This window comes from Entelurus aequoreus, linkage group LG10 (genome assembly GCF_033978785.1).
Source record: "Entelurus aequoreus isolate RoL-2023_Sb linkage group LG10, RoL_Eaeq_v1.1, whole genome shotgun sequence".
NCBI classification, from domain to species: Eukaryota; Metazoa; Chordata; class Actinopteri; order Syngnathiformes; family Syngnathidae; genus Entelurus; species Entelurus aequoreus.
This window is the reverse complement of record NC_084740.1, coordinates 39899473-39919472: the sequence shown is the minus strand read 5'-3', so window position 1 is coordinate 39919472 and position 20000 is coordinate 39899473. Positions and strand designations below refer to the sequence as shown.

The 20000-nt window shown below is 34.4% G+C and overlaps 1 protein-coding gene across 2 annotated transcripts in view; it reads left to right on the top strand.

Annotated features, from left to right (window-relative positions):
• Positions 1–243: 243 nt before the first annotated feature.
• The window catches only part of LOC133658624 (protein Atg16l2), a 43204-nt gene continuing 23447 nt past the window's right edge, over positions 244–20000 (top strand). For both annotated transcript variants that reach the window (XM_062060854.1, XM_062060853.1), the window contains exons 1-3: positions 244–501; positions 5687–5744; positions 5817–5889. In XM_062060854.1, the coding sequence (XP_061916838.1) occupies positions 405–501; positions 5687–5744; positions 5817–5889 (228 nt within the window). In that variant the 5' untranslated portion in view covers positions 244–404. The remainder of the gene's footprint in view (positions 502–5686; positions 5745–5816; positions 5890–20000) is intronic.

Genomic DNA, 20000 nt, shown 5'->3' with positions numbered 1-20000 from the left:
TTAGAATCAATTGTTAATATGTTCTTCCGCCATCTCCATGCATTTAAAAGGAGCTTTTCTAACCTGTAATCTGTTTTGAAAAAGTTTCATTTCGTCGTTAGGAGCCCAAAGATTCACATCCTTTGTAAAAGGTATCGACTTTCCCTGGTATTGGGTCGTTACCTACATTTTTTTTGCAGTATCGGTCGCACTATAAGCTCGCTTTATTTCGGAAAGGCGGAAGTGAGCGCTGATTGGCGGACAGATGTCACGTGCAAGGGGAAGAAAAACAAGCAGCTGTAAAAAAAGAAATAAAGTGGCAGAGAGGCGGCGGTCCTGTGAAGATAGCGAACATTGGAGGAGCGCGGCGTGCTTTTGTCATGTCCGGACGTCGTGAGAACATCTTTTAGCCGGGGGCTGAAGTCATGGCGGACGCCGAGATGTGGAAGCGACACGTCGTCCACCAGCTGAGGCGCCGAGACCAGCAGCAGCAGCACATGTTCCGCGACCTCATCGGCTTCTGTACGACTAACTTCTACTTTCTTTAGTTTTTTAGAAGAAAAAAGTCATTTAAACGGCTTGTGGGTCTAAACCAGGGGTGTCCAAAGTGCGGCCCGGGGGCCATTTGCGGCCCGCAGCTAATGGGTGAGGGCGGACCTACGTCACTTCCGCCTACCAATCCCCTAGCAACTGGGAATTCTTTGAAAACAAACCAGCTCACAGCGAACACAGCATTGACAGAAAAAGCATTTAACGAGCGTTGTGGCTTGGAAGTCGGCGTTAAATCCTTCATTTACGCATTTTTACTTATTCGCATATCTTGTGAAAAAACGAAAATGTATTATTTGCGTCAGACTCGTCTCAGTGAACTTTAAAGCTTCTCAGGCTTAGCTTAGCTTGCTAGTTAGCTTAGCCTGCGCGCTACTAAGAAAGAGACGCGGAAGTTATCAACAACAAGATAAATGATAAATAAATAAATAAATTTATAACAACAAGATCAAGTGTTAGTGTATAAAATATTGAGAGATTTGAGGGCTACATGTATTGAATGGCAACATGAAAATTATAGGGTTTATTGGTTTTTAAAAACTCAACTGTTAAGTGCAAATTTAAACGAAACCAGTTTTCGAAAATAGCTAGCTAGACTATAGACTATATAGTATATTACTTACTTAACTTAACCCTCTTCTTCCCGGATGGGAAATAAGGCTTCGACGACTCGACGCCATTCATCTCGCTGCTGTGCTCGGCTCTATGCCTCGCCCCATGTAAGCTTCATCTCTTTCAGCGCCCCTTCAACTGTTCTTCGCCAGGTGTTCTTTGGCTGCCGTGGCTTACGTTTTCCCGGTGGTGTCCATCTTAACGCTGCCTTTGGTATCCTCTCGTTGTCCGGTTTTCGAAAATAGCTAGCTAGGCTATAGACTATATAGTATATACCGCATGTTATTTTTGTACAACAACAACTTCAGCTGTCGAACGTTATAAGGTACAAATTCAACAAGTACAACATTAGCACGGACGTATAGCCAAGTTGTGGTTAAGAAGGTGGATTTTTGTTCCTTATATTTACCAGAAACGAAGTGATCCGAACACACGACCCGGGACTTTGGAGGACTCCAGTGAGAACCGTCCTCTTTTTCCCGGTGTAAAGCTGCGAGCCATTTGTCTCGTCTCTGTGGGCTTTTATCGCGCTTTGGCAGAACAAAATACAACCTTTGTTTTCCCTGTTTCCAGTTGTGGTTAGCACAACCAAAAACAACACAGTTTTTCTGCATTTTGGAGGCAGAATGACGGGTTTAACCAGCGTAGGTCGACAGGTTAAAGAGTAATGGCAACGGTTTGTTTTCAACGCCAGTCTGGTTGCTATGGTTCGAAGAACCCGAAAGTAGCTCAGTTGCCCGGATGTCTGCCCTCACCCATTGTTTACCGGCCCGCCACACATTCTGGAAATGCTATTGCAAAAATAAAGTGGAATGAGATGAAATCTAACGAGAAAAAGTTGCAACGTTGACACAAAGCTACCATGCAGGCTGTTTTTTTTCTTTTCTTTCTTTCTTTTTTTTTGCCATTGCTCCAAAAAAAAGACAAAAAATCCATGTTATAATTAATTATTTTCAAGGCTCCAATTACTTCAAATATTTTACTTTTAAAATGTTTTATGTGGTAAATACTGCATATATTGTGTAGTTGCCATATAAAAACATCAAAGTTTTCTTTAACAAAAGCGCATAATAGTTCAAACGTAAAATCGACAGATATATCTGAAGTTGATCTCGTAACTTGAGTGTTGAAAGTAAAAGAAAAACCTAATAAAAATGTATCACTTTATGAGTGGGGCACCTTTTGGATCCCAAATATATTTAGTGGTATTTTATTTATCTTTTCACTGTGATTACTCAAAAATATTAAATAATTAAAATCAATGGTGTCCTGCATTGATGATCTTTTAGGGCTCTAATTACTAAATACTGCATATTTCAGTTTTACTATAAAAAAAACAGTTGTTTTTGACTGAAAAGCCATAAAACCTTTAATTTTTTATTACTTTATATCAACTTGAAGTTGATATAGAGATTTACTATAAGCGTTAAATAATAACAAAAAAGTAATATTTTGACTTATTTTTAACAAAGGTAAAATAAATTTAAAAAATCCATATATTTTGTTATGGTTTGAAAATGAAAAATATCAAAGTGGCCCCCACATGCTTTAATTTTTCCGTGTGCGGCCCTCAGTGGAAAAAGTATGGACACCCCTGGTCTAAACCTTAGGTCGCCGTGAAAAAAATACCTATTGAAAACTGACAAAGTTTACAAAATGTGAAATGTCCAATCCTTGACTAACACCCTCCCCCCTCCACATCCCACCTCCCCGGATTGTAAATAACCAAATGTAAATAATCAAATGTATACCTAATGTATGTGTACAGCTCCACTAATGGACATTGGAGTGTTACTTTCAAAGGCAAAATTAAAGTATTGCTAGAAACATAATTTTATATGGGACTTTATTGTATTATATGTATAGTACATGTTCCAAAAAGCATAAAACACAGTATATTTAAATATACAAAATGTAAAAAAGGGAATAAATATTCAAAATAATCTAGTTTGGTTACGCCATCGTGAGCGCAACACAAGGTTGTAAAAGTTTCAACTACAATTCTAAATTAGATGTCAAAAGCAAACTGAAATCAAATACACACAGCTTAAAGATTGATCAATACCTATTTAAATTTAACAATACATAAATATGATTTATCAAAATATACAAGAAATATACCTGAACAGAACGCTCATGATTTTTACACCAAAAAGTAACGCTATGAATCGCATTTTTCCAAGTTTTTGGGGCATTTTTATGCTATTTCCAAGCATCTCCTTTTTATTATCGTTGATTTTAAATGGTCAAACTAATGCATATTATAGATGCAAGCCCTAGTAAACAAAAAAAAGTCATATTTATTTTGATTGTTACATTTTGAAGTACATTTGTGCATGTGGGTGCGAATGTACCCATTACCAGAGCTGTACACGTATATACTTGTTCTTATGCTATCCGAACTCACCATGTCAGGGGTGTCCAAACTTTTTCCACTGAGGGCCGCACATAGAAAAATCAAAGCTAGCAGGGGCCATTTTGATATTTTTTATTTTAAAAACCAATACAATATATGTATAAAAAATATACATTTAGGCTTCCACTCAGGCTTGATCCCGGGGACCCCAAAGGGTTTTGGTCCAAAAAATATAAAAAATGTGTCATTATTCAATATTATTATTTGTGTTATTATTCAAGTTTTTAAATCTCTAGATCAACATTAGGTCTGTCAATATAACATTTTTTAAAGATTTAAATTGTATGTTCTTTTTGTCAAAGAAAACCCTTTTTTCTAAATGAAAAAAACACAAAATATGCAATATTTTCACCCAATAAAATTTTTAAGTGGGATATTTGAGATTATATAATAGGAGCCTTAAAATGGTCAATAACTCATAACACAATTGATTTTAATTCATTATTATTTTTTGAGCAATGACACTTAAAAACTAATCACACTAAAATTGTAGGGGATCCAAAAGGGTCCTACTCATTAAAGTGTTAAAAAATAAATTATTATTATTATTTTTTTTACTGTTTACTTTTAACACAATAATCTCGAGATCAACTTCAGATCTATCTGTCAATTATAAGTTTTATTGTTGTTTATGTTTTTTGTTTGTTCGTTTTAGGCCCTTAAAAAAAACAGCTAGTTTTTTTATATGGCAAACACAAAATATGCAACATTTTCCCCAAAAAATATCTCAAAATATTTAATGTGACGTAATTGGAGCCTTGGATAGGTCAATAATTCATAATGACATTGATTTTGATTAGGGATGTCCGATAATGGCTTTTTGCCGATATCCGATATTCCGATATTGTCCAACTCTTTTATTACCGATACCGATATCAACCGATACCGATATATGCAGTCGTGGAATTAACACATTATTATGCCTAATTTGGACAACCAGGTATGGTGAAGATAAGGTCCTTTTTAAAAAATAATAATAAAATAACTAAATTAAAAACATTTTCTTGAATAAAAAATAAATTAAAACAATATAAAAACAGTTACATAGAAACTAGTAATTAATGAAAATGAGTAAAATTAAGTGTTAAAGGTTAGTACTATTAGTGGAGCAGCAGCACGCACAATCATGTGTGCTTACGGACTGTATCCCTTGCAGACTGTATTGATATATAATGTAGGAACCAGAATATTGATAACAGAAAGAAATGGGGGGAGGGAGGTTTTTTGGGTTGGTGCACTAATTGTAAGTGTATCTTGTGTTTTTTATGTTGATTTAAAAAAACAAAACGATACAGATAATAAAAAAAAACGATACCGATAATTTCCAATATTACATTTTAACGCATTTATCGGCAGGCCGATATTATCGGACATCCCTAATTTTGATTCATTATTATATTTTAAAGAAACAGCCGACATGGCAGCTTTGTGTGATTAGAGTAAACATTGCTACATTTTCTTGTTACATTTCACCTGTTTGCTCTTTAAATACCACTTTTAATGTTTTTTATTTTTTTCAATCGTATTTTTAAAATGTGCCGTGGGGCCATTAAAAAATGACTTGCGGGCCGCACTTTGGACACCCCTGCACTATGTTCACTGCTCGCTGTACATATCCTACCAAGTCAGACCTATACACTGTTTCAATGCCCATTTCTCTGATGATGCAATTGTTGATGACTGAAGTGCTGATATCAACCAAACCCTCCTCATCCCACCCCCCGGATTGTAAATAATTCAATGTATATACTCTGATGATTAACTTGTGTGATGACTGTATTATGCTGATAGTATATATTTGTACCATGAATTGATTTACGTGGACCCCGACTTAAACAAGTTGAAAAACTTATTGGGGTGTTACCATTTAGTGGTTAATTGTACGGAATATGTACTGAACTGTGCAATCTAGTAATACAAGTTTCAATCAATCAATCAAAAGAAGTGCAGATGGTTGACTACAAGCTTGCATATGTTTCAGCAGTTGATGAGAGTGAATGTAAGAAAGTTCACTATGGAGTAGATGCAGCAGGTTCAACTGGTTCCGTCAGGCGGGATGAATCAGCAGTCAAATCAACTTTGTACACAACAAAACAAATCTGATTACAATTTTCCTCCAACTATTTGCAGACTCTCAACTTGTGGAGAAAACCAGTCTGACCAACTTGATCCTCCGCTGCTCCTCTCGGTAATGCTTCAGTACCAACGGCCTGCAAGCATCGAGATTGGTATCATACTTCTCTTTTTTGTGTGTGTTCAGAGTTCCTGACAGAAGCAACTCGCCCTCAAGTCCTCTACTGGAGATGACACATCTGGAGAAGACCACTGGCGAGGTGACTCACTGTTGGAATGTGGAGTTTCCACAGTTAGCTTTTGTTGCCGACTTGCTGCAACACGCTTTTCCACCACTTGTGGCAGTATACTGTTGAGAAAACGCAAATTTTCAAGGCAAAATGATGCAACAAGATTTTTGCGTTTTCTCAACTTTTGACTAGTATTGTTGACTTAACTAAGATTTACAAGTTGAGATGAGAGTTATGTCAACTCCGATCTTCTTGTGAGTAATATCACATATTATCACAAGTTAACATCACATATGATCACAAGTTAATATTCCATATGAATTGTGGATTTATTCTTTTGTAAAAGTCAATATCTAAATTCCATTTAAAGCAGCACGAGTTAATATCACATATGATCACAAGTTAATATCACATATGATCACAAGTTAACATCACATATGATCACAAGTTAATATTCCATATGAATTGTGGATTTATTCTTTTGTAAAGTCAATATCTAAATTCCATTTAAAGCAGCACAAGTTAATATCACATATGATCACAAGTTAATATCACATATGATCACAAGTTAACATCACATATCAATCAATCAAGGGTGGTATAGCTCGGTTGGTAGAGCGGCCGTGCCAGCAACTTGAGGGTTGCAGGTTCGATCCCCGCTTCCGCCATCCTAGTCACTGCCGTTGTGTCCTTGGGCAAGGCACGTTACCCACCTGCTCTCAGTGCCACCCACACTGGTTTAAATGTAACTTAGATATTGGGTTTCACTATGTAAAGTGCTTTGAGTCACTAGAGAAAAACGCTATATAAAATATAATTGATTGATTGATTGATAAAAGTCAATATCTAAATTCCATTTAAAGCAGCACAAGTTAATATCACATATGATCACAAGTTAATATCACATATGATTTGTGGATTTATTATTTTGTAAAAGTCAATATCTAAATTCCATTTAAAGCAGCACAAGTTAATATCACATATGATCACAAGTTAATATCACATCCAAGTTAATATTCCATATGATTTGCGGATTTATTCTTTTGTAAAGTCAATATCTAAATTCCATTTAAAGCAGCACAAGTTAATATCACATATGATCACAAGTTAACATCACATATGATCACAAGTTAATATTCCATATGATCACAAGTTAATATCACATATGATCACAAGTTAATATTCCATATGATCACAAGTTAACATCACATATGATCACAAGTTAACATCACATATGATCACAAGTTAATATCACATATGATCACAAGTTAACATCACATATGATCACAAGTTAATATTCCATATGATCACAAGTTAACATCACATATGATCGCAAGTTAACATCACATATGATCACAAGTTAACATCACATATGATCACAAGTTAATATTCCATATGATTTGTGGATTTATTATTTTGTAAAAGTCAATATCTAAATTCCATTTAAAGCAGCACAAGTTAATATCACATATGATCACAAGTTAATATCACATATGATCACAAGTTAATATTCCATATGATTTGTGGATTTATTATTTTGTAAAAGTCAATATCTAAATTCCATTTAAAGCAGCACAAGTTAATATCACATATGATCACAAGTTAATATCACATATGATCACAAGTTAATATTCCATATGATTTGTGGGTTTATTATTTTGTAAAAGTCAATATCTAAATTCCATTTAAAGCAGCACAAGTTAATATCACATATGATCACAATATCACATATGATCACAAGTTAACATCACATATGATCACAAGTTAATATTCCATATGAATTGTGGATTTATTCTTTTGTAAAGTCAATATCTAAATTCCATTTAAAGCAGCACAAGTTAATATCACATATGATCACAAGTTAACATCACATATCAATCAATCAATCAATCAATCAAGGGTGGTATAGCTCGGTTGGTAGAGCGGCCGTGCCAGCAACTTGAGGGTTGCAGGTTCGATCCCCGCTTCCGCCATCCTAGTCACTGCCGTTGTGTCCTTGGGCAAGGCACTTTACCCACCTGCTCTCAGTGCCACCCACACTGGTTTAAATGTAACTTAGATATTGGGTTTCACTATGTAAAGTGCTTTGAGTCACTAGAGAAAAGCGCTATATAAAATATAATTGATTGATTGATTGATAAAAGTCAATATCTAAATTCCATTTAAAGCAGCACAAGTTAATATCACATATGATCACAAGTTAATATCACATATGATTTGTGGATTTATTATTTTGTAAAAGTCAATATCTAAATTCCATTTAAAGCAGCACAAGTTAATATCACATATGATCACAAGTTAATATCACATCCAAGTTAATATTCCATATGATTTGCGGATTTATTCTTTTGTAAAGTCAATATCTAAATTCCATTTAAAGCAGCACAAGTTAATATCACATATGATCACAAGTTAACATCACATATGATCACAAGTTAAAGGCCTACTGAATAGAATTTTTTTTATTTAAACGGGGATAGCAGATCTATTCTATGTCATACTTGATCATTTCGCGATATTGCCATATTTTTGCTGAAAGGATTTAGTATAGAACAACGACGATAAAGATTGCAACTTTTGGTATCTGATAAAAAAAAAGGCTTGCACCTACCGGAAGTAGCGTGACGTAGTCAGTTGAACATATACGCAAAGTTCCCTATTGTTTACAATGATGGCCGCATGAAGTGAGAGAGATTCGGACCGAGAAAGCGACAATTTCCCCATTAATTTGAGCGAGGATGAAAGATTTGTGGATGAGTAAAGTGCAAGTGAAGGACTAGTGGGGAGTTGAAGCTATTCAGATAGGGAAGATGCTGTGAGAGCCGGGGGTGACCTGATATTCAGCTGGGAATGACTACAACAGTAAATAAACACAAGACATATATATACTCTATTAGCCACAACACAACCAGGCTTATATTTAATATGCCACAAATTAATCCTGCATAAAAACACCTGCGTGTTTGTTATGCTAGCTCCTAGCTCCTCTGCTAGCTCCTAGCTCCATAGAACACGCCAATACAATTCAAACACCTGATCAACACACACAATCACTCAGCCCAAAAGACCGTTTACCTAACCCAAGGTTCATAAAGCTTATATATTTTTAAAAAGTTACGTACGTGACGCGCACATACGGTCAAGTTATCGAATGTTTAGCAGCCAAGGCTGCATACTCACGGTACCTGATATTCAGCTGGGAATGACTACAACAGTAAATAAACACAAGACATATATATACTCTATTAGCCACAACACAACCAGGCTTATATTTAATATGCCACAAATTAATCCTGCATAATAACACCTGCGTGTTTGTTATGCTAGCTCCTAGCTCCTCTGCTAGCTCCTAGCTCCATAGAACACGCCAATACAATTCAAACACCTGATCAACACACACAATCACTCAGCCCAAAAGACCGTTCACCTAACCCAATGTTCATAAAGCTTATATATTTTTAAAAAGTTACGTACGTGACGCGCACGTACGGTACGGTACGTGTTATGCTAGCTCCTAGCTCCTCTGCTAGGTCCTAGCTCCATAGAACACGCCAATACAATTCAAACACCTGATCAACACACACAATCACTCAGCCCAAAAGACCGTTCACCTAACCCAAGGTTCATAAAGCTTATATATTTTTAAAAAGTTACGTACGTGACGCGCACGTACGGTACGGTACGTGTTATGCTAGCTCCTAGCTCCTCTGCTAGCTCCTAGCTCCATAGAACACGCCAATACAATTCAAACACCTGATCAACACACACAATCACTCAGCCCAAAAGACCGTTCACCTAACCCAAGGTTCATAAAGCTTATATATTTTAAAAAAGTTACGTACATACGCAAAAAAAAGCCAAAGCTGCATACTCACAGTAGCACGTCTGCGTCTTTGTCATCCAAATCAAAGTAATTCTGGTAAGAGTCTGTGTTGTCCCAGTTCTCTACAGGCGTCTGTGTATCGAAGTCAAAAGTCCTCCTGGTTAGAGTCTCTGTTATCCGAGTTCTTCCATCTTGACTGCATCTTTCGGGAATGTAAACAAAGAAGCGCCGGCTGTGTACTGTTGTGGCTGACTACGTTCGAAAAATACGTCCATTTCGCACCGACAACTTTCTTCTTTGCTTGCTCGGCTTCCTTCTCCATAATGCAATGAACATGATTGAAACAGATTCACGAACACAGATGTCCAGAATACTGTGGAATTATGAAATGAAAACAGAGCTTTTTCGTATTGGCTTCAATGTGGAAGGCATACCCGTGTTCGCCGGTCTACGTCACGCGCATACGTCATCCTCAGAGGCGTTTCGAACCGGAAGTTTAGCGGCAAATTTAAAATGTCACTTTATAAGTTAACCCGGCCGTATTGGCATGTGTTATAATGTTAAGATTTCATCATTGATATATAAACTATCAGACTGCGTGGTCGGTAGTAGTGGGTTTCAGTAGGCCTTTAATATTCCATATGATCACAAGTTAACATCACATATGATCGCAAGTTAACATCACATATAATCACAAGTTAACATCACATATGATCACAAGTTAACATCACATATGATCACAAGTTAATATTCCATATGATTTGTGGATTTATTATTTTGTAAAAGTCAATATCTAAATTCCATTTAAAGCAGCACAAGTTAATATCACATATGATCACAAGTTAATATCACATATGATCACAAGTTAATATTCCATATGATTTGTGGATTTATTATTTTGTAAAAGTCAATATCTAAATTCCATTTAAAGCAGCACAAGTTAATATCACATATGATCACAAGTTAATATCACATATGATCACAAGTTAATATTCCATATGATTTGTGGATTTATTATTTTGTAAAAGTCAATATCTAAATTCCATTTAAAGCAGCACAAGTTAATATCACATATGATCACAAGTTAATATCACATATGATCACAAGTTAACATCACATATGATCACAAGTTAATATTCCATATGAATTGTGGATTTATTCTTTTGTAAAGTCAATATCTAAATTCCATTTAAAGCAGCACAAGTTAATATCACATATGATCACAAGTTAACATCACATATCAATCAATCAATCAATCAATCAAGGGTGGTATAGCTCGGTTGGTAGAGCGGCCGTGCCAGCAACTTGAGGGTTGCAGGTTCGATCCCCGCTTCCGCCATCCTAGTCACTGCCGTTGTGTCCTTGGGCAAGGCACTTTACCCACCTGCTCTCAGTGCCACCCACACTGGTTTAAATGTAACTTAGATATTGGGTTTCACTATGTAAAGTGCTTTGAGTCACTAGAGAAAAGCGCTATATAAAATATAATTGATTGATTGATTGATAAAAGTCAATATCTAAATTCCATTTAAAGCAGCACAAGTTAATATCACATATGATCACAAGTTAATATCACATATGATTTGTGGATTTATTATTTTGTAAAAGTCAATATCTAAATTCCATTTAAAGCAGCACAAGTTAATATCACATATGATCACAAGTTAATATCACATCCAAGTTAATATTCCATATGATTTGCGGATTTATTCTTTTGTAAAGTCAATATCTAAATTCCATTTAAAGCAGCACAAGTTAATATCACATATGATCACAAGTTAACATCACATATGATCACAAGTTAATATTCCATATGATCACAAGTTAACATCACATATGATCACAAGTTAATATCACATATGATCACAAGTTAATATTCCATATGATCACAAGTTAACATCACATATGATCACAAGTTAATATCACAAATGATCACAAGTTAATATCACAAATGATCACAAGTTAATATCACAAATGATCACAAGTTAATATCACATATGATCACAAGTTAACATCACATATGATCACAAGTTAATATTCCATATGATCACAAGTTAACATCACATATGATCGCAAGTTAACATCACATATAATCACAAGTTAACATCACATATGATCACAAGTTAATATCACATATGATCACAAGTTAACATCACATATGATCACAAGTTAATATTCCATATGATTTGTGGATTTATTATTTTGTAAGTCAATATCTAAATTCCATTTAAAGCAGCACAAGTTAATATCACATATGATCACAAGTTAATATCACATATGATCACAAGTTAATATTCCATATGATTTGTGGATTTATTATTTTGTAAAAGTCAATATCTAAATTCCATTTAAAGCAGCACAAGTTAATATCACATATGATCACAAGTTAATATCACATATGATCACAAGTTAATATTCCATATGATTTGTGGATTTATTATTTTGTAAAAGTCAATATCTAAATTCTATTTAAAGCAGCACAAGTTAATATCACATATGATCACAAGTTAATATCACATATGATTTGTGGATTTATTATTTTGTAAAAGTCAATATCTAAATTCCATTTAAAGCAGCACAAGTTAATATCACATATGATCACAAGTTAATATCACATATGATTTGTGGATTTATTATTTTGTATAAGTCAATATCTAAATTCCATTTAAAGCAGCACAAGTTAATATCACATATGATCACAAGTTAACATCACATATGATCACAAGTTAATATTCCATATGATTTGTGGATTTATTATTTTGTAAAAGTCAATATCTAAATTCCATTTAAAGCAGCACAAGTTAATATCACATATGATCACAAGTTAATATCACATTTGATTTGTGGATTTATTATTTTGTAAAAGTCAATATCTAAATTCCATTTAAAGCAGCACAAGTTAATATCACTTATGATCACAAGTTAATATCACATATGATTTGTGGATTTATTATTTTGTAAAAGTCAATATCTAAATTCCATTTAAAGCAGCACAAGTTAATATCACATATGATCACAAGTTAATATCACATATGATCACAAGTTAACACCATATATGATCACAAGTTAATATCACATATGATTTGTGGATTTATTATTTTGTAAAAGTCAATATCTAAATTCCATTTAAAGCAGCACAAGTTAATATCACATATGATCACAAGTTAATATCACATTTGATCACAAGTTAACATCATATATGATCACAAGTTAATATAACATATGATTTTTGGATTTATTATTTTGTAAAAGTCAATATCTAAATTCCATTTAAAGCAGCACAAGTTAATATCACATATGATCACAAGTTAATATCACATATGATCACAAGTTAACACCATATATGATCACAAGTTAATATCACATATGATTTGTGGATTTATTATTTTGTAAAAGTCAATATCTAAATTCCATTTAAAGCAGCACAAGTTAATATCACATATGATCACAAGTTAATATCACATTTGATCACAAGTTAACATCATATATGATCACAAGTTAATATAACATATGATTTTTGGATTTATTATTTTGTAAAAGTCAATATCTAAATTCCATTCAAAGCAGCACAAGTTAATATCACATATGATCACAAGTTAATATCACATCCAAGTTAATATTCCATATGATTTGTTGATTCATTCTTTTGTAAAAGTCAATATCTAAATTCCATTTAAAGCAGCACAAGTTAATATCACATATGATCACAAGTTAATATCACATGATTTGTGGATTTATTATTTTGTAAAAGTCAATATCTAAATTCCATTTAAAGCAGCACAAGTTAATATCACATATGATCACAAGTTAATATCACATATGATCACAAGTTAACATCATATATGATCACAAGTTAATATCACATATGATTTGTGGATTTATTATTTTGTAAAAGTCAATATCTAAATTCCATTTAAAGCAGCACAAGTTAATATCACATATGATCACAAGTTAATATCACATATGATCACAAGTTAACATCATATATGATCACAAGTTAATATCACATATGATTTGTGGATTTATTATTTTGTAAAAGTCAATATCTAAATTCCATTTAAAGCAGCACAAGTTAATATCACATATGATCACAAGTTAATATCACATATGATCACAAGTTAACATCATATATGATCACAAGTTAATATCACATATGTTTTGTGGATTTATTATTTTGTAAAAGTCAATATCTAAATTCCATTTAAAGCAGCACAAGTTAATATCACATCCAAGTTAATATTCCATATGATTTGTTGATTTATTCTTTTGTAAAAGTCAATATCTAAATTCAATTTAAAGCAGCACAAGTTAATATCACATATGATCACAAGTTAATATCACATATGATCACAAGTTAACATCACATATCATCACAAGTTAATATTCCATATGATTTGTGGATTTATTATTTCGTAAAAGTCAATATCTAAATTCCATTTAAAGCAGCACAAGTTAATATCACATATGATCACAAGTTAATATCACATATGATCACAAGTTAATATCACATATGATCACAAGTAGGGATGATGTTTGATAAGAAATTATCGAGTTCGAGTCTATTATCAAATCCTCTTATCGAACCGATTCCTTATCGATTCTCTTATCGAGTCCAGATAGGTTGTTGTATATGGAAAAAAAACACAATATTTGGTTTAACAAAAGCTCACTTTTATTAAAAAAAGAAAACAATTTAATCTAAAAAATAAATAAATATTGACTGTTGCCCCCCTAAAAAAATAAAATAAATAAATATTGACTGTTGTTACCCAAAGTATATTAAGTGGGATTTTTCAGAAAAACAAATATATACAGTAACACAAAAACAACCTGTCTCTGTGATGATAATAGGTGTATAAATAATATAGTGTTAAATAAAATCAGTCCCTTGGGCACAAAACTGAAAATAATACAGATCTCCAAAAAGTGCACTTCTGCTGCTATTTGACATAACTGTTTGTTATGATGCTTTGACATTTGTGCACTTTATTTCTTTATTGAAAGAAAATTCTATGAAGAGAAAAGTTGTTTGCAAATGTGGTTACAGTGCTAAAAAATGAAAAGTTAAAGCTAAAAAAAGAAATACACTTTATTGAGTTAACATTATTTCTTTATAGGGGAAAGATGTTACGAGCTAGGGAATATAACAACTACACTACCCATCATGCAACGGGAGTGACGAGCATGCGCGGTAGCCCCGAAAAGTGTTGCATGTTGCCACGCTGTGAAAGTAAACGTCAAGAACTCAGCCAACACGCCTCGTCTGCATTATTTATAATTAGACAGACAACACATATACAGTGTGATTTTGTTTTGTTTACAAGGAAAGAAAACCAAAAGTTGAAAAAGGGAGATCATGTCATATATGTATGTGCTGCGGTTGCTATAAGAACGTTGCGACAGCTGCCGTAAAGGAGGTGCGTTGCTAGCCTGGTTGCTATGTTTCCGGTGGGTCGTAGAAGTGTTCTTCATGTGTTTGTACCCTGCTCAAATCTCCCAGTAAAGTTATTCATTGGATTATACCTTTTGTTTTGAACTTTATTACACCTTGGAGCACTTTTTCCCGTCCATTTTTTCCTGCTTTCGCTATCTGCGCCTAATGACTGAGCTACATGACTGATTTCTTGTGATGTCCCACGGAGCATTTCTGGTCGGGACGGGATTCGTTCCGAGGGGTTCGAATAAAGAACCAACTCTTTTTCTTTACTATAGTGGTCTCGATAACGGGTACCGGTTCTCAAAAAGGGATTTGAGTCCGAGGAGTCGGTTCTTTTCTTATCGAACAACCGGGAAAACCGGTTTCGAGTATCATCCCTGATCACAAGTTAATATTCCATATGATTTGTTGATTTATTCTTTTGTAAAAGTCAATATCTAAATTCCATTTAAAGCAGCACCAGTTAATATCACATATGATCACAAGTTAATATCACATATGATTTGTGGATTTATTATTTTGTAAAAGTCAATATCTAAATTCCATTTAAAGCAGCACAAGTTAATATCACATATGATCACAAGTTAATATCACATCCAAGTTAATATTCCATATGATTTGCGAATTTATTCTTTTGTAAAGTCAATATCTAAATTCCATTTAAAGCAGCACAAGTTAATATCACATATGATCACAAGTTAATATCACATATGATCACAAGTTAACATCACATATGATCACAAGGTAATATCACATCCAAGTTAATATTCCATATGATTTGTGGATGTATTCTTTTGTAAAGTCAATATCTAAATTCCATTTAAAGCAGCACAAGTTAATATCACATATGATCACAAGTTAACATCACATATGATCACAAGTTAACATCACATATGATCACAAGTTAACATCACATATGATCACAAGTTAATATCACATATGATTTGTGGCTCTATTCTTTTGTAAAACGGACCAAACTCGCCACAAAATTAACTACAACAAGATAGATTTTTCAAAAAAGATTTGAAAGATTGAAACATCCGAGTTGACATAACTCTTATCTCAACTTGTAAATCTTAGTTAAGTCAATAGTAGTCAAAAGTTGAGAAAACGCAAAAATCTTGTTGCATCATGTTGCCTTGAAAATTTGCGTTTTCTCAACTTTTTTTTTTTTTTTTTTTTACAGTGTAATGACAATATCAAACAGACAAAGGAAGTCTGGAGCTAAAGTCATAGACAAGTTTCTTAAGCGCAAAAAAATATGACTAAAGTGGTAAAGCTGTCTTTTCATTTGCACTCAAATTTTACTGACTGTTCAGTTGAGAAACATATATTTATTATTCATTTAGTTGATTTCTTTTAACACAGCGTAAAAGTTCCTTCTTTTGCTGTATATTTGGCTAATATTTATTTTTGTAATCGGCCTGACCGAAGCCTAAAGTTTGTGTTTGATATAAATTTATCTTTTTATGCCATTTTACAAAACCCAAAACCAGAGAAGTTGGCACGTTGTGTAAATGGAAATAAAAACAGAATACAATGATTTGCAAATCCTTTTTAACTTATATGCAATTGAATAGACTGCAAAGATATTTAATGTTCCAACTGAGAAACTTCATTTTTTTTTGCAAATAATAATTAACTTAGAATTTCATGGCTGCAACACGTGCCAAAGTAGTTGGGAAAGGGCATGTTCACCACTGTGTTACATGGCCTTTCCTTTTAACAACACTCAGTAAACGTTTGGGAACTGAGGAGACACATTTTTGAAGCTTCTCAGGTGGAATTCTTTCCCATTCTTGCTTGATGTACAGCTTAAGTTGTTCAACAGTCCAGGGGTCTCCGTTGCCGTATTTTACACTTCATAATGCACCACACATTTTCAATGGGAGACAGGTCTGGACTACAGGCAGGCCAGTTTAGTACGCACTCTTTACTATGAAGCTACGCTGTCTTAACACGTGGCTTGGCATTGTCTTAGACTTAGACACAGACTTAGACAAACTTTAATGATCCACAAGACAAATTGTTCAACACAGTAGCTCAGTTACAATGATGGAAAGTGTAAGGATGGAAAGGACAATGCAGGTATAAATAGACTAAATATAGCGATATAAAATATAACATATACGAATATATACATATGTGTACAGTATATTATATATACAGATATATTATATTATGTCTATAACATATATACAATATATACCAATGACCATGTACAATATTACAGTATATGTGACAGCAGCAGCATAAAATCAAGAGTAGATCCAGCAGAAAATAGACATTAAAAACAAAGAGAAGTAGCTGACTTGTCAGGTGTCAGGTAATAGGCAGATATCATCTATTGCTGTATGGTGAGTGATTATACAGCTGGATGGAGTGCGGAATGAAGGAGTTCTTGAATCGCACAGTGCGGGAAGGAAGCTGAAATAAGCAGGGGCGTCCATGATAACGTTGCTTGGATGGCAACATATGTTGCTCCAAAACCTGTATGTACCTTTCAGCATTAATGGTGCCTTCACAGATGTGTAAGTTACCCATGTCTTGGGCACTAATACACCCCCATACCATCACACATGCTGGCTTTTACACTTTGTGCCTATAACAATCCGGAGGACACGACGTCCACAGTTTCCAAAAACAATTTGAAATGTGGACTCGTCAGACCGCAAAACACTTTTCCACTTTGCATCAGTCCATCTTAGATGAGCTCGGGCCCAGCGAAGCCGGTGGCATTTCCGGGTGTTGTTGATGAATGGCTTTCGCTTTGCATAGTAGAGTTTTAACTTGCACTTACAGATGTAGCTAGCGACCAACTGTAGTTAGTGACAGTAGTTTTCTGAAGTGTTCCGGAGCCCATGTGGTGATATCCTTTACACACTGATGTTGCTTTTTGATGCGGTACCGCCTGAGGGATCCAAAGTCATTCAATGTTAGGTGCAGTGATTTCTCCAGATTCTCTGAACCTTTTGATGATGTTACAGACCGTAGATGGTGAAATCCCTAAATTCCTTGTAATAGCTCGTTGAAAAATGTTGTTCTTAAACTGTTGGACAATTTGCTCAGGCATTTGTTGACAAAGTGGTGACCCTCGCCCCATCCTTGTTTGTGAATGACTGAGCATTTCATGGAAGCTGCTTTTATACCCAATCATGACACCCACCTGTTCCCAATTTGCCTGTTCACCTGTGGGATGTTCCAAATAAGTGTTTGATGAGCATTCCTCAACTTTCTCTGTCTTTTTTGCCACTTGTGCCAGCTTTTTTGAAACACCTCGCAGGCATCAAATTCCAAATGAGCTGATATTTGCAAAAAATAACGTTTTCCAGTTGGAACATTAAGTATCTTGTCTTTGCAGTCTATTCAATTGAATATAAGTTGAAAAGGATTTGCAAATCATTGTATTCTGTTTTTATTTACCATTTACACAACGTGCCAACTTCACTGCTTTTAGGTTTTGAACAAAGTTGTAAACTGTAAGTAGGTTCGATATAATTATTTAATTAAATTAATATCAAGAGTAGGATTACTAACTCAGTGTTAACCTCTGTAGTGGAAAAATCGGGCCCCGAGGTCAAAAACATTGAGAACCCTGTTTTACTTGTGACACCCAAATAAAACATTTTTACATTTAAATGGTAAATAAATGGGTTGTACTTGTATAGCGCTTTTCTACCTTTTTAAGGAACTCAAAGAGCTTTGACATTATTTCCACATTCACACATTCACACACTGCCATGTACGGCGCTTATATCAGTGTTGTCAAACTATTACCTTTTAAAATCAGATCGATGACGCTTTAATTTACATTAAAAAACACAAATGCAAACAGAAGCATTCAACAAACGGGGTACTCGACCTGGGGCCTCATGTAGTGAGTTAATTTCTTACTAAAACTCCAGAAAAGGGCGTGCGTACAAACCATTTCAGATGTATAAAAATCGTGCACATTAATCCATGCACATTTCTTTTTACATCCCAATCAACGTGGAATTGAGCGCACATGTTGGCGTGCCACTTCCTGTCCCCGACCCCATTTAAATAAGCGAATCATATTCAAATGAGCCATGCACCTTAGATCCTACACTCTGCCCAATCAGAAATCACAGACAAGGAATAGGAGGTGCCTCATTCTGGCGTTTGCGGCGACGACATTTCAACCTTGCCGTGAAAAGGGCGTACACCAGGTTTTTGAGGCCCCTGGTCCGTGACAATCAGTGTTGGGTTAGTTACTGAAAACCAGTAAGTAGTTACAGTTACTAGTTACTTTATTTCAAAACTAACTCAGTTACTAACTCAGTTACTTACACCAAAAAGTAATGCGTTACTGTGAAAAGTAACTATTTAGTTACTTTTTTTTTTTTTTTAAGGCTCCCATTAATGGCCTTTTAGCCTTCATTTCAGTACTGTTATTGCACTGGAGAATAATACAATCTGTTGATCAACTTGACATGCATTTGCATCACTGAACTCTGCTAAGCAATGTGGTCTACATACAACACACAAAGACAAAGATATGTTTCAAAGGGCCAATTTATTTCAGGCCAGAACAAATTGACAAAACTATTTTAAATAGCTGCAACATAACATACATAAGTAACAAAAAACCGCATAATAACAACATAGTTGTAAAGCTGGCTTCACCCAAGGAAGGCACACATGACATACACAAAGCCTAACCAGGCATTTTTTTCTCTCAAGGAATTGTGAAATAAAATCACGTCTTCATGAGATCAACACTGTACTGAAGCCCAGAACACTACGCATTTCCCCAGTTTTAGTTTAGAGAAAAGGAAAGATTGGCCTGGCCCACTAGGATCCCTCTTTATGTTTGTGAACTTTATAGTCTATACATTTAGAGTGATGTGATAATCAAAC